The following is a 16981-nucleotide window of genomic DNA, read 5'->3' as shown; positions in this document are numbered from 1 at the left end:
CTGACAATGAAATAGACAGTCTACATATATGTCAGGTTTCTGTTTTCAGGGCACAATTACCCAAAGCTCAAGTTCTTGTTCAAATGGCTCCATTTCATCAAGTTTCTTTAATAATATTAAAATGGGTCTGAAAATGAAGTCTTTACTTGATATTTTAACTCCATATTTAGCTTAACCTGACTACTATTGATTATTGAGAGCACTATTCAATCATCACTGCATTTCATAGTATGTTAATTTATTTAGTCAACTAGTGCAACACCATAAATACATTTACAGGTAAAGATTTAAAAAGACATCTCCAACATTAAAAAAACAAAACAAAAATAACAAACAAAACCCAGCCCAGAGCCTGTTCACTGGTAAATAATATCAAATGAAGCATCATACTAAACAAACAGATATTTTGATGAAAAATCTTCATTACTAAACATTTCTTTCTGTCCCGTAGTGATGTAATGTTACACATTAATCTGCACAACACAGTTGATTAGATTTAGCAACATAGCTTGAATTACATACATAGCTTTATTTTCCTACCTTGAGTAGGTATATTTAGCTATCCAATCATACTTTTTTCTTCAATGAGCATTTGTACAAAAAGTTGTACTTACGTGAAGCGATAATTTTTAACTTTACACTGATCAGAAAACAATTTATGGATCTACATTTTGCAGCAAGCTTTTTGTGAGGAAAAATATTCTGTTCCAACTTATGCGATATTCCAGATATTGTACGTGTACATTTTGAATGGTAACATGAAATATATTTGTTCACTAAAGAGTTTCTGACGAATCTCGATCCTCACAATAAACTGAATAACATTATTCGACGAGCAAAGTACTATCTGTGACTTTAATCTGTATGCCCCTATCCTTGCTTTTAGAGAACTTTTTCTTTGTTTTTTTTCACCAACATCATTTACACATGTACTAAACATCGCCCAGTTTGTTCTCAAATAACTCTCGACTGTAATTTTTAACTTGTGAGTACAACATTATTATGAGTTTTCTTTCTGCAACATTTGTTTCAATGTGTTAGCATCATGTTCTCAACATGCATTTGATAAATGGGCAGGTCTATATAAATGCGACAATCAGAATCTTTGTTGCGAATCACAACTGTAATACACACTGACTAGACAGTGTCATCTGACTCATCACTCATTGAAACATCAGTCGTAGCATAAACTTTCATGCTAGATTTGCAATAACACTGCTCAAAAGAAGTGATGTTTTAATTATCTTTGCCCTAAGTTGCTTTTTAAAAACTACCCAGTGCAAACATTGGTTGTAAATTCCTTGCAATTTTTTTTATCTGTTTCGCATAGAAATTAAAATTTCATAAAAATAGCTTAATACTGAGCGCAGCTAGAGGCACCGCGGGCAAAGCCGCACGCAAAGCAAGGATTGTTGGTAACACATATATATGAAAATCAGTGAAAATGAGAGTTGAGACAGGAGTACTTTGAGCGAAAAATATCAATATGAAAAACTGTTAAGATAAAATAAAGATTGAATGAGCGTTACCATTGTACCCTTTGTAACATAGTGACCTACAAGTATCTTGGGTAATTTGCTATTTTATTTTCAAATGCTTTTAAACTGTACCCTTTTTGTAACCCTTTTCTCCTTAAAGATATACAGTGAGGTTGCCTTTAACGAATCGTCTCCGTTAACGAATCACTTTCAGATAAACAATTCTGTATTTTTCTATTTTCTAGGTTCAATACTTATTACTTAAATTAACATATCCTGTTATGTAGAGTTATTCTTGTTTTAATTACTTATCATGAAATTATTAAATTTTATCTTGTTTTATGCCGTAATTTCTAAACAAACATGAACAAGCTTTTTGAAGACGCAGACAAAAAGCATGCGTGCAGCTGACTACTTTCACTTTTCGGTTGATCGAGCTCTGATGTGAACGGCTCATTGTATGTAAGCATATTTGGTTCAGATGTTTAAAAAAATTATCTGTCTACAAGCACTGAAAGCGTCCAACATTTTCTTAATCAGAGAATAATAATATTAGCTATAATATTGTGGGTAGTCAGGGTACCAATAACGAATCATCGAGATGCGGGGATCATGGAGGGATTATGTCAAAATTTATTGATACCGCTAAGATTATTTGCACATCTGCTTCAATAAAAAAAAAACCCAGAAACAACAATAAAAGATTTTAAAAACACATCTCATTCCCATTTTCTAGAACATTTTTCCATTCGATTATGATTTCAACCATATTTTGGTTTCCCCAATTCCCTGTATTAATACAAATATTTATTGATTTAAAAACCCATGCTTTACAAATTATAGTTATTCATATTCGATGACATTCAGTAGATTATTTCCTAAAAATATAATTTTCCTTGAACATGGATCCAGTTTGCAGATTCACTATACTTTTTTAATTTTGTTTTAAAAATATTTCATAAGTACAAATGATCACTGATTCCATACATGTACAGGTCATGGAAAATATTTATTTTCCTTGAACACCTATCCAGTTTGCACATTCAGTCATTCACTATACATTTTTAGATTTATTTTAAAATATTTCATAGTACAAATGATCGCCGATTCAAAACGTCTGTCTTCCCCATATTTGTTCTTCCATTTCTATCAGTGGAGGTTTCTTTTTTTTTTTTCTTTGCTGGATGTCAATACTTGGTCCTGTTTTTGTTTTTTGGTTGCTTAACTATACAATCGCTAAACACATTTCTAGGCAATTTTATGTATTTTATTTTATTTTAAATCTATGATGTAGTACACATATGTTATAAAAACCCAATCTGGTACAGTATTTAATTAATATCGACACTAATTTCAATGCAAATTACTTAAACCCGTTGCGACACAAACTTCATCATTCTGTGAGTTCTATGAACTGAAAAACGTCACTTGTCTACGCAATTTTTGGAAAACCCTCGTATGTCATTTTTTTCTCGATCCATTGTATATTTCTTTGTAATTTCATGAAAAGATGTTCATATGTACACGTATCTCATAAAATTAACAATATTGATGACTTACAATGACTAAAAACTAAATGATTTCTAATAAATTGGTGGATCAAAGTTTACAAATCATGCAGTCATTTTTTTTACCATTGAATTCATAGCTATTTTTTCATGAATTGTCAGATTCAATAGAATGAACACTTCACTCAAAATGAAAAAAAATATTAGCCTTCCATTTTTCTTATTTATGCTTTAAAGCATATTAAAACTTATTTCGACACTGTCCCTAACCAAAAAAAATCAGCTGTATATCACATGATTCGGTAATGGAGAAAATGATCCGCTAAAGGAGAAAACATCGTTCATCAAAGTACAGCAATAATTTTTGTTCAATTATTGGTTGTTGGGAAAGATATATATGATGTTATGAGTCAAGTATGGTACAATAAAACAATGTTGTATTATGAATTTAACTCGGGCTTGGTTACATACTATCAACGCGAATTTACTTAGTGATTTGTTAAAGGCGACCCCACTGTAGGAAGTGTATCCTCAGGTACAAAAGTATCACCTGTGTGTTTCATATAAACTGATAAATTGTTCTACAAAAATCAAACTGCACCATGTTAACTGCACTCAGTTCAATTGTCCAACCATTTTCATATTAAAGTTACTTTAGGTAGGTAAATACAGCTATATAGACATTTTACTGGACATGTTTCTTTTAAAATAAACTGTAACAAAAATACGACGTGTTGTTACTAATTCAGTATTTACAATATAATTAAAATAAACAGAAATTTTCATTGATAATCATCTTCCAACCTCCAACTGCCTCCAAGATTAAGTTTAAACGCTGGAAGAGACGCGACGTAAAACTAGATAAAAACCAAATATTATATTAGAGGGACCTGTTTCTGAAGTTCTTCAAGTCTCTTTTTGTTTGCTTCCTCGTCCTCCTCATCATTATCAACTTCTGATTCGCTGGAATCAGACTGCATTTCTGCATCCTCAGTATCCTCTTTTTCATCGCACTCCTCCTCAATTGTTTTATCGGCTTCTGCTTTTTCCATGCTTTCCGCCATTTGTGCGCTTTCAATTCGTTTTACAATTTTTTTACCTCCTTTAGAAAAGAGTTCCTAAAATGGATAAGCCTTTTTACTGGGTGCTTCAGAAAGCCAGTCAAATGTAGGTCAAACCTTATTTTTCATTTTTTTTAAATTCAAAACATTTTATTTAAATAACATTAAAGACACACGCTGCTAAGTATATTATATATTTGATGAGATATTTCTTCTTAAAGCTGAACACCGCTCGTAAATAGGCACTGTCCGCCATATTTCTCTCACCACCGTTATCCCTACTGCAGACCTCTTAGCAGTTTAAAGTATTTTTCTGTAGAGGTCTCACCTGTGTGGACGTACGTGTTACTCGGTTCGCAGTGAACTTATCAAGTTTTACGCACTTTTTCAAACCAGAAAAATACTATAAAACATCAATTAAACTGGTCAAAATATAATTTACAAACAGAATATGCACATGAAATAAGAATAAAATGCATGAATTCCAAAGACCACAAAGGGAATACTACAAGTTGGCCAAGAGTTTCAGGTGTGCAATTGGGTGTAACGAAATCGAAGGGTTTACATACCAGGTACCTGTGTGACCGAGCCCATCTACGAGCGGTGCTGAGTTTTAAGCAAGTTCAAGAGCTGTAGAAAGGTAGGTATCTAGACGTTTCGCTCTTAAAGAAGTATATATGACATATCGTTGTCGGAAACCAATGGTTGATTACGCGTTGTTCCTCTCTTCATCACCCATGATGGAGAGAGGAATGACGCGTAATCATCCGTTGGTTTACGATGATGCGTTTCGGTCTGAGCGACTTTTGTGCTGTTTTTAGTTATGTTACACATGGACGTTTTGATGCTAATATTAATCGATTTTATGATATGAATTTCTTTTCGTCTTAACTATTTATAATGGATATTTTCACTTGATAAAAATTTTTAGTTTCTTATTTTTACTGTAAAATTCAGACTAATATAAAATCATTTATTTAATTTTGTTTGTTAAACCATTGTTTATTTTTTTGAATGGGTAAAATTGAAATAATTTTATGTTAAGCTACAACAATAAAAATAACTAGACTCTTGTTGCTATCGCAACAAAAAGGTCTTTCGTTCCTCATGTATCAATCTGCACATAAAAATCCATTTAATTCTCTAACTTGTGAAAAGAAAAGGGATATAATATATACTGTAAAGGAATTTCCAAGAAATTATTTCTAAGTTAAACAAAACAAAAAGACAAAATGTCAATTTTTGAGTACTTTCTGTGACGACCGGAAGTTACGCGGGATCATACAGAACATAGTAAACATAACTTCATACATTGTTTTGTCTTTCCTCAAAGTTAGGATGTTCAAGGTTTTGTTAGTTATAAAATCTCTTTGAGAAAAGGTTCTTGTCTCGGGACCAGAAACGAACAAACGGAAGTGATTTAAGAAATGGAAAGAATATATTTTAGTACATTTACCTACGGTACGGTACTGTTCATCACGTTGATCAAATGTTTAAAAAAATCTAAAGTTAAAAAAAAATTCTATTGCTTGAGCACTTCGAGTGAGAACCGGAAGTGACGGACAACCAAATGAAGCCCGTTTAACACATGCTCAATCAAATGTCCATTATCCATATAAGTTTTGTGTCTTGATATCTCACAGTTTCTGAGATCTTGTGGGTACTTTGTTTTTAAAAAAGAAGGCTACCTGAGTTATTTGAGATGTCTCACCGGAAGTAGAACTTTTTTGGGTTTTTTTTTTTACCATGTGTAGATGATCTTTTGTAATTCTATGGCTAAAAGGTTACTTTCATGCTAAATAACCAAATTATTTTTAAAGAATGAAAATTGGGTGTACTTCCTGTGACGACTGGAAGTTACACCGGATTAAACAAAATAGTGTTAACACATGTACATACATACATAGTTCTATCATCCCACAAAGTTTGGTTGTTCAAGTCATTACCGTTTTAGAGATCTCGTCGAAATAAGTTTTTTTGTCTCGGGACAGGTAACAGACAAACGGAAGTGCTCAATGTGAAATATTTCTTGTATACTTGCTTTTTGTACATTTATTCTTCACCGAGCTACATGTAACTACAAATAGCAAAAGGAAAAAGTTTAACTGATAAACAGCTCGATTTGCTTGAACTCTTCCTATTTGGACCGGAAGTGACGGAAGACAAAATGAAACCAGTTAAACACATCTTCAATTAAATGTCTATCATCCATGAAAGTTTTGTGCTTTGATCACTTAATATAGTTTCTGAGATCTTGTGGGTACAAAATGTGTTTTAAAAAAGCTTCCTGGGATAATTGAGATATCTCACCGGAAGTAGAATTTTTTTATTGATAAAACATCGGCATAGATAACCTATGTATAGATTTATTCTTATATATTTATTCTAAGGAAAAAAAATTTAATGCGTAAAAATATTTATTTTTGAAGTTCTTCCGGTGATGACCGGAAGTTACGATGAACAAAACAAAATAGTTTAAGCACATCTACAAATATGGGTCTATCATCCCACAAAGTTTAGATGTTCAAGTGTTTGCCGATTCTGAGATCTCGAGGGAACAAGGTTTTTTGACACGGGACAGGAAACGGACGACCAGAAATGAATTTTGAAAAAAACTCCTTGAGATATTATCAATTTCCATCACTCCTCAAAATTTCCAGAAAATCTATCCAGCCATCTCAGAGAAATCTTGTGGACAAAAAAAAATGAAAAAAAAATAAGAAGAAACACTACAATCACTATATTAAGGTCTTCCATTGGAAACGGAAGACCTTATTTACATAAGTTAATAAACTCTTTCTTGATAACTGTGGTAGTTTCTTTGCACAGCAAATTCATTGTAACAGGATGGGAGAACTAATGACAGACAAGATCAGGATTCGAACCCAGGCCCCTAAGTCTAAGTCAGGTGCATCAGTTGTATACCGGTGCATCGCGGTATTTATTTTGACGATATTTGGATCGATACATTTACCATTAATACAACGATACCTTACCGAACTTTTTTTATTTTTCAAAAATATCCGAGCTTCATATATCGGCTATTTTTAGTCCGCGCGCCTAATATGAAAGTACAAAGATGGCGGAAAACCTCGTGAAGTTGTCAAAACTGTTAGGAAGCTAAATATGGAGTGTGGAAAACTTTTGGAGTACTTGTTTATGAAAAACTAGTGTACGCGAGACTAAAGTAATTTGTAAATTGTGCAACGCTCATTATGAATATTACAAAATAACTTTGGACATGCGGTAATACCTCGGCAGGTTGAATAAATTTAAACTTTTATTCATGTTTTCATTTAATTGAAATGTATCGTGATATGTATCGTATCGCATCTCATGTATCGTGATATGTACCGAATCGGCTCAGTACAGTATCGTCCCAGCCCTACACATCATATAGTTTTGTTAAGTTATCATAATGACATTGGTAGATTACTTTCATTAAAATCGGTCTCTATGAGTGAGGAAAATATTATTTAGCGGCCGATATGTGCATCAAAACTTAATAATCATATGTATACATTAGATATTAAAGTAAAATTTCATTTTAATTCATATCTGTTAATTATTTTTTGAAAATTTACAAAGCAAAATTTTTTTTTTGAAATGTATTTTAGTCTGTAGACTTATGTCATAATAAATGTTCACATTATTTAAAAAAAAAAACTTTAATTAGACAATTTTCAAAAAATGACTTTTAGTTCGGCGGCTGGACGATGCTGTCATTCACAGTCCTTCTTATAAAAGAAGATAAATGTATGAATAACCAAAATTCTCATTAACAGGAGGCAAAACTGAAGTTATACCCACTTACATTGAGTGAAATCAATGTGATGGAGTACAAATGAAAATATGAAGTCACAACCACAATGTGTGTTTTGTGTGACATATGAAAATCTTATGAGAAAAATATGCCATAAAAATGTTTGGTGAATTTTTGTTTATTTTTTTTGACAATAACTGTTTTATAATAGAAAATAACGGTATAATGTGACTCAAACCATTAGATTTAGCTGTTTCTGTTGTATAATTAGTTGTTGTGTGATTTATTTTCCTGATGCCATCCTAGTAAGATTTGAAAATATGCCCATGCAAGTAAAAATTTTCAGATGATTCACAAACAAATCGCTTACCAGTAATATGTAATAAAAGAAATTTGTTTAAACTGAACTAAGGAAATTTCTTAAAGAATTTTTAGGATGATTTGTTTACATGTAATTTGTAAGAAAAGACAATTTGTAAATACGATAAAAAGGACTTTCTTGGTGGTTTATTCATTAATTTTGCAAACATAATAAGTGAGTGATTTGAAAGTAATCTGTCAATGAATTTAATCTGATTAAAAATGTTCATAATGATATAGAATGATATGTGTCTAATGATATGTATCTAATGATATGATTTGTATCTGTATCTAATGATATGATATGTATCTAATGATATGATATGCATCTAATGTGTTCCCCCTCAGATCAGAAATGACAAATGAGTCGATCACTTTAAAGACAGGGCAGGCTGCCATATATAGCACATTTCTTGTACAAGAGTACGAAGTTTGTTAGTTCTTGACATTGTGCATTTTACCAGTCTGATTGCATTTTGGTATTTTGTCTCCATAAAGCTGCTTTGGACAGAGTTATCACCAGTACTAAATCAGTTGTCCTTTGATGCTCAGGGGTGCAATGTTGCCCCTTGGCCACCTGTTACCATGTTTTCTACAACATTTTGTTAAAAGAAAATTTCTCCCAATGTTGCAGATATCAGATTACTGTGAGACGAACTGCCAAAGGAATTGTTCTTTTTCCCGAAAAAAAGCGTAAGTACATGAAAATGTATATGTAAATGTACTAGCAGTAGCTAGAAGTGACTGTGAATACAGTTACACACATATAATACTTTATTTTTAATTGTGTAACATTTTTCCGGGTTCAAAGATTCGGTTGCTCTGTTAGAGGAATAATGATAAAAATTTAATTTCCCAATCAAAGATATATACCAGCAATATTTACAATCATCCACTCCATCGTAGAGCACACGCTTCCTCAACAGAAATTATATTTATACCTGCTCCGAAAAAGTGGGTAAACTGTTTTACCCTTGTGTGTCTGTCTGTCCGTCCGTAACAAAAATTTTGTCACATTTTTCTCAGCAACAATTTATTGCAGATGCTAGAAATTTTAACACACTATTTGTTTAGACATGCCATATTGTGGGATATACTTTTGTACCAATCGGACGTCAACTTCCTGTTAAATGATGACTTTGTTTATTTTTAGCTTAAATTTACAAACAAATTTTCGTCAAAGATTACTCAGCAACTATTTATTGCAGATGCTTGAAATTTTACCACAATACATGTGTATTTGTTTAGGCATGCCATATCGTGGGATATATTTTTGTACCAATCAGACGTCAAATTCCTGTTAAATGACGACTTGGTTTATTTTTAGCCAAAATTTTCAAACAAATTTTCATTAAAGATTTTTCAGCAACTATATATTACAGATGCTTTAAATTTTACCACACTATTTATTCATGCACGACATATTGTCGGATATATTTTTGTACCGATCGGACGTCAACTTTGTTTATTTTTAGCCAAAAGTTTCAAACAAATTTTCGTCAAAGATTTCTCAGCAACTATATATCACAGATGCTTGAAATTTTAACACAATATTTGTTCAGGCATGCCGTATTGTAGGATATATTTTTGTACCAACTGGATGCCAACTTTCTGTTTAATGTTAACTTTGCTTAATTTGCATATTCACATCAGAGCAGGGGTATCACTAGTGAGCTTTGGCTCACTGATATCTTGTTTTACCTGCCGACACAACACATACATAAGATTCCTTGAAAGCCTTATGCAGGCACATTATTTATTTTGGTTTCAGCCTATTTGCTGTTTAACAGCTTCTTCTCACCCTCAGCTGTGAGTTCAGAACTCTGACTAAGAGTGCAGAAACTCTGCTTATATACACTGTGTCACATGATACTTGGGGATCTAGAAACAGGAAGCAGTACTATAATATGAGAAGTGAAAATGACGATATTGATTCCGACTTTCGGTTAAGTTGCATTATACATAGTATTAAGCAGGCATGCTACTTGACAAAAGTTGATGTTTCAACAAGTTAGACAACTACGGTAGCATGAATTTAATTTTTAAAGACATTATTCTCAATATATCTATTTATAGACATGTTTGCATCACATGTAGTTGTGTTTTTATTAATACAAAGTACATCTTGAACTTAAAAAAAATCATGTATAGGCATATTCACTGTAGGTAATATATGTATTGTGTTATACAGTACATACATATGTGTATACTTGTATATTACTTTGGGATTAATTTAAAGTCTTTGATGAAAGTTCATACAATTAGTTCTACATTTATAGCATGACTTCTGTGAGGTGTCTTTAAAATTTTCAATGTATCAAAAGAACATGGATTTGGGAATCGAATAGTTGGCTAAGGTCCTTGTTAAAGTTATCATACCAGGGTATATCTTGTTTGCAATTGGTTGTATAATACATTTCACATTCCTGTCCATATGCAGTCTGAATTAACTCAATATTTAATTAGTTTTATTTTATAACATTGATCTCCATTCATATCTATTTTTAACTTAAGTTACATACTGTATAGTAGTTATGATGTCAACATATATCAATTCTGGTGTCAATCCTGGAAAGAAAAAAAACCAAGAGGCCCAAAGGCCACATCGCACACCGGAGCAACAATAGCCAACAAAAATTTTAGACCATATTTAGAGTATCAAATACAAAATATCTAGAAAACTTAGTGGAGTATATATCTTGATTTTCAAAGATTTTAAAGAAATTTTCTCAGCATATTTTTAAGTTAAAAATTGAGCTTCTTTTGTTTTTCAGTTTTGAAAAAAATCACCCCAATATTGTGACCCTTACCCCAGAGGATCATGATTCGAACAAACTTAAATTTACACTATCTGAGGATGCTTACAGACAAGTAACAACATTTTGGCCTATTGGTGTTTGAAAAGAAGATATTTTAAAGACTTTTCTTTAAACATGTATATTCCTATGTTAAAACTTGACCCCCTCCCAAATTAAAGCCCCAATTATGCTTCTGCTAAAGATACAGCTTTTCTGATTAGATGGTTTTTGAGAATAAGAATTTTAAAGATTTCTCTCTAAATATTTGTGTGTAAAAAATTCACTGAAGTTTGATAGAAACTGGCCCAGTGGTTTTGGAGAAGAAGATGAAAATATGACAAGTTTATAACAACAACGTTGACACAACAATGCCAACGACAGACAACTGACAAATTTTGATTAGAAATGCTCACATGAGCCTTTGGATCAAAGATTCAAATAAACTTTTATAAGTTACCTGGTACTTTAAATTCCTTATTTTATGTGAGTACTCATTCCATGATTGTACTGTTGTTAGAATTGTTAGAATATATAATTGCGATCTCCAATTTTTTGTTATAATTTCCTATAGTTCTAAACTGTCTGAAAAATGAAAGCAAGATTTTAAAATCTGGTAGGATTGCCTCTTGCGATTATATGTGAAAATTAATTCTTCATGTTTAATTAGGAATCTACATTATACCATTCTTACTTTAATATAAATTAAATAGGTGTCATTTCCAACAGATTTATTATGCATTTGATATATGAGGAAGGTGGTTTCTACTTTATGCGGTACATGTACTAGCTGGCTTATTCACTTGTGTGTACAGATTTCATAGCTGTGAAGTCTTTTCACAGGTCCTGAAAAGACAAAGACATATGTGAAAATTTTGGGAGGTACTCTGTGGTTAAGCGGGACAGCCTTCGTCTGCTTCCATTTCATTGGCAGAAGGAACTCCGAACAGCGAACAAAGGATGGACACACGACTAATAACAGGGTATGATCAGAGAGTGGGTTGCGAACGTTGTAATGTCCGGCCTTGGTGTGATGATGACATGACGATGTTAGACTTCACACCAACTGCATGGGGTAAAAATAGAAATGACAGAGGAAAACTCACATTTTGTGGCATGTGTAATTATAGGTCTCAATCTGCAATGTAAGCCCACCTTTAAAAATTTGTTTGCTTGCCCTCTGCTGACTCAGCCTTTATTCTTTGGGCATGTAGGTAAGGTAAATCAGTGTGTAAAAATAAAAACAAAATAAATCTGCTAACAATTTGATTCAAAAATAAATATTTCGCTCTTGAAATGACTATTATAACAATTTTCCAAGGTGGCTTCATATCAGTTGGCACAGGGTTTGATGCATATCAGTACATTTAAAAGCAAAAAGAAAAGTTACATATTAAACTATGAAATGAACGCAGTTTATATATAATTATAATTATAGTGAAATATATCATTTATATATAAAATAAGGTTATGTAAGACGTGTTTGTGAATGTACACATGTAGTGGGTTTTTTTAATGTGTCAACTGTCAAGAGTTTATCCTCTTTGTTTTATGGTGATAAACGCCAAACAAGATAAAAACTGTGAAAATCTTCCGCTAGCCCCGAAACTGGTGGTGTAGCCTTGACTTCGGGTAGAAGAGTCCCTGTCCATGCTAGTCATCTGATAAAGAATTCAAAGATATATCAGTCCTTGCAGTATTTTGCGTGTTTCATCAATCACAAAATTTCACCAGGTTTTATGTAATAAATCAACATTGAAACTAAATATCTTTTCCATTCTTTTTCTATTGGTTTTTATTATTTAATTTAAAGATTGGTACTTGCATGTATTTAGATTATAAGTGATTTTGAAAGACAAAATTTTAAAGAAAATAAATACATTTTCAAAGGGAAAAAAATAAATATTTGTTCCTGATAAAGTTTAGTAATTGGATAAAAAAAATATTTGAACTAAGTAGTTTATATAACTTTAAAGATTACTTCATCTAATCATATCTAAATCAATCTATGAATTAACAGTAGGAATTTTTTTTAAAATACTTACCCCCCCCCCCCAAAAAAAAATGATTTTAAAAAAAAGGTGGTCAAACTTGAAGCTGTAGAGAAGTAAAAAAAAAAATCTGCGTAAAATATTGTTGATAAATAAAATACCAACAAGAAAATTAGTGTAAATTGCATGATTTTATTAAAACTACATTTATCAAGAAACAACTCTTAAATTTAAATTGTTTTTTTCTGTTTAATGTTATTAGAATTTACATGTTATTGCAAAATTGTTAAATACATTAAATACATGTTAAATACATAAATCTTTTTATAAGAGGAAAAATATTAATTATTTAAAGTGATGTAACCTTTAGGTATAGAGTTTCTCACTCACATAAAGTAGGCTATATGTGACTGGTCAGTTATGCTTTGATTGGTCCTTACAAGGTCATCATGATTCACGGAGGCTGTCGTATTGGCCCTGGGTACATGATCCTATCCCTAGATAACAGCCACAGATAGCAGGGGAAAATTCTGGTCATGTTCCTTCTGGATGGGCACACTGCATATTCCTGGTATCAACTTTGATCACATTGCACAATAATGAGAACACAGTTTAATATATTTTTCTGCGTTTTAGCCTAACGGCAATTAACATTAATAATTGCGTTCACGTTACATATTTTCACTGTTAAGTGACCTGCAGAAAAATAGTTTCTAAATAATATAAATAAATATAAAAATAATATAAATAAAATAATAAAACTTATACTAATTTCTCTACTGTACACAAAAAAGTAATGACAAAAAGATAGTTATGGAATAGTTTAGTGAATTTTTCATTATGTAACATGTAAATTTGCGCAAAGAAATCTTAAGACATCTGGCAACCTGTCGTAAAACGCGATTTGTGAGCTTTAATCTAGCTTTAGAAAATCTTTTTATGAAACTACTTTTGCCTATGATGGGGAGATTTTTTCAGTAAAAATTATTACACTGTATTATAGACTTTTGAGATATTAAATTAAAAAGGCGAGAAATGGAGTGACGTAGGTACAGGGGCACGTTGATACAGGTTAGAGTAAACTCGGCTGACGAGGTACAGTACCTTTAAACCACCGGATCAAAATGGGTGTCAAACGACCACAAAGGCAGTACTTATACACGTAGGTGATATAACTGGTGCATCTATAAATAAGTACCGTGTACTTTATCATCCCTCTGTCTCTCCCTATATAAACCCCCACTTGACCGTGCGCGGATTCACTGCGCGGAATCTCCCTGGCGGAGAACGCATTTTGGTCTTCGGTGACCATCCAATTTTCTTAATGTAACAGTTTTCTGGTCTTCATTAAGTACTCAATGTTTCATCGGAGAAGATTTGCGACGCATGTTGGAAGTTTTTGGATAAATTACCCGACGGAACTCAAAATTTTTGAATTATTATTAAAACTTGGTTAGAGAAGAACTTGTACCGGTATTTGCAATTTGCACTTTTTTGACTGCAGTAGTTGATTTGTATCAAATCAGAAAACACAAAGAGTCACGCGACTAAAAGGTGACAGGCAATATGATTGTTTTGTTTTCTCTCCCACTCGCTGAAGTGGACTTTGACCAAAGTATATTGTACAGTACAATCATACTGGCGATATTGCTAACGGGAAAAAAACGAACCGGAAAATTTCTGGCTACGTTATGGGAAATGGCGGGATGGCAAGCTTGGTCCAGAATTACTACCATTAACAGACGACAGCTCATGTTTCAGGGGCTTGGTTGGGGGATACCTTTGACTCAGATTAAAAAGCTCCTTTCGGTTCGCAATGTGGTGCGCAAAAGATCCAGCATTCGAAAGAAACGAGGACATAAACATGTAAACCGAACGGTAAGAAGCGAGATCTTACGATTTAAGGTTATTGACGTTGCTCTTGTATTCTTGAAAAGTTGAAAAACGGAAAAAATGGCATGATGTCGTGTTTTTTGGCTGGAATTGTTTTAATTTTCTACACAGGTTGTAAGCGCGGGTCTTCCGAACTTCAGGGGCTTAGAGAATTCAACTAACAGCTTTTCCGTGCGGAAAGGTGACCCAAAGTGGCCCCAAATTATAGTCAACCATCTTTATCACCTAATTTAAAAATAAACATTAAAATTGCAGATCTAAAACAAATAAAGGGCGTAGTCGTGTTATTATGACCGTACGACACTTAGACTTTGACTAAGAAGGACTTACTAATACATTCAATTTGTAGTCAGATGATTGAAGAAAGAGAATAAATGCACTCATTTTAAGATTATTAAAATTAAGTTTTACGCTTCTGATTTTTTTTTCTACAAAACTCGCAAATCTTTTACAGATTGAAATGTACCGCATAATGCCACTAAAGGCAATTTCCAGGGCATGGGGGAAATTCAACCAATTAGAATTGCCAGTGGTGTTGAGGCGCCCCCTGCTGGGACTCTACGTCTGGATGTTCGACTGTAAGGTGGACGAAGCCATGGAAACAGAACTACAGAACTACAAAAACCTGGGAGAATTCTTCCGTCGTGTCCTGAAACCAGACATTCGACTGATCTCACAAAAGGAGGAACTGGTAAGGAGGAGGAAAATATTTAAGATGAAAAAAAAAATGTTTAAGATTTACATGATGCTATATCATGCGTGTCCTTCAAAGTAGATTTTGCGATATTATTCTTGTCCTTGGCAAGCTGTACTTTTTGATACACATGTATTAATATTCTTTTCCCGCCTTTAGACAAACCCTGCAGACGGCAAGATCCTTCATTTTGGTGAAGTGACAGACGGTATCTTGGAGCAGGTTAAAGGCATCAATTACTCGGTTAAGCATTTCCTGGGTCCCCAAACATGGAATTCAAACTCTAAGAAGTCCAAGCGTTTCGCCAAACAGACAGATGAGGAGTACTTTCGTGGACTAAAGGTTAAACCCGGCAACAAACTGTATCACTGTGTTGTGTACCTTGCCCCCGGGGACTACCATCGATTTCATTCTGCCGCCAAATGGACTATTAACTACAGACGCCATTTTCCAGGTTAGCACTTCAATCAAATAAGTAGATACTTCTTTTTAACTTATCCACCACAATGTCTAAATCTTTTTAACCTTCACCATAAACTTGTTTCGTGGATTTGTGAAAGTATATAACGCAATCTGTTATAAATTAGTTCCATACATCGAAGCTCTTATGTTCAATCGCATCTATGAGTAGGTTACATCCACATGTGTGACTTTGCAAGTCATGGTCTTGTTTTGATGCTTTACAGGTGAACTGTTGAGCGTGAGTCCAGGAATAGCGCGCTGGATCCACGGACTCTTTGTTCTGAACGAACGCGTGGCGTACATGGGCAACTGGGAACACGGCTTCTTCTCTTATACAGCTGTAGGTGCCACTAACGTGGGCTCAATCAAAATCTACTGCGACCAGGTAAAAATGTCCTAATCTTTGAATCTTTGACTATTTCAATATCATTTATACCTACATATGATCTGTGCCGTTTTACTCCGGGCATACCTATGCAGTTTAGCGTGTGTTTTTTCGCTTCAAGTTCGATAGTTGATAAGTTATTGTGGATATAAACATCAAAAATCAAGGAAAGTTTTCATGAAATTGTCTTTATTACTGTTGTTTTTTTTATGCTGCAGGAAGTGATGACAAACGTGAAACACCACCCTGACACCCGCTATACCCCTGGTGTGTACTTCGATAAGGACTTCCGAGAAAACCCCATTCACGTGGAGAAGGGTGAAATGTTTGGCGAATTCAATCTCGGGTCTACCGTTGTACTGATATTTGAGGCCCCCGAGAACTTTAAATTCAACGTCAACAACGACCAGAAGGTTCGGATGGGAGAACCAATGGGAACGTGCAAAACATCATAGCAGACCGGAAATGAACAGCGTTAACTGTGATACATCCCACTTTTACTTTCAAATTGACAAAGAGTAAAAATGATTTTTGTATAGTTTTCATGTTGAAAACTTGTTGCAAGCGAGAAATAAATGTGAAGAGTGTGAA

General features: G+C 33.3%; 2 protein-coding genes across 4 annotated transcripts in view; one reads left to right on the top strand and one right to left on the bottom strand.

Moving 5' to 3' along the window:
- LOC128189401 (squamous cell carcinoma antigen recognized by T-cells 3-like) overlaps positions 1–4081 on the bottom strand; it is a 19425-nt gene extending 15344 nt beyond the window's left edge. For both annotated transcript variants that reach the window (XM_052860996.1, XM_052860997.1), the window contains exon 1: positions 3877–4081. In XM_052860996.1, coding sequence (XP_052716956.1) covers positions 3877–4050 — 174 coding nt within the window. In that variant the 5' untranslated portion in view covers positions 4051–4081. The remainder of the gene's footprint in view (positions 1–3876) is intronic.
- Positions 4072–16981, top strand: LOC128189404 (phosphatidylserine decarboxylase proenzyme, mitochondrial-like). Of its 2 annotated transcripts, XM_052861003.1 has the most exons (7): positions 4072–4153; positions 8805–8863; positions 11809–11948; positions 15304–15540; positions 15703–15997; positions 16230–16390; positions 16609–16981. In XM_052861003.1, exons 1-7 carry the CDS (start codon positions 4110–4112, stop codon positions 16843–16845), a joined length of 1173 nt encoding a protein of 390 aa, XP_052716963.1. In that variant the 5' UTR covers positions 4072–4109; the 3' UTR covers positions 16846–16981. The 2 variants fall into 2 exon arrangements, with proteins under 2 accessions (XP_052716963.1, XP_052716962.1); XM_052861002.1 differs by lacking the exons at positions 4072–4153; positions 8805–8863; positions 11809–11948 and adding an exon at positions 14338–14834.

Source organism: Crassostrea angulata, chromosome 6 (genome assembly GCF_025612915.1).
Source record: "Crassostrea angulata isolate pt1a10 chromosome 6, ASM2561291v2, whole genome shotgun sequence".
Classification (NCBI taxonomy): Eukaryota; Metazoa; Mollusca; class Bivalvia; order Ostreida; family Ostreidae; genus Magallana; species Magallana angulata.
This window is presented reverse-complemented; position numbering and strand designations above follow the sequence as displayed.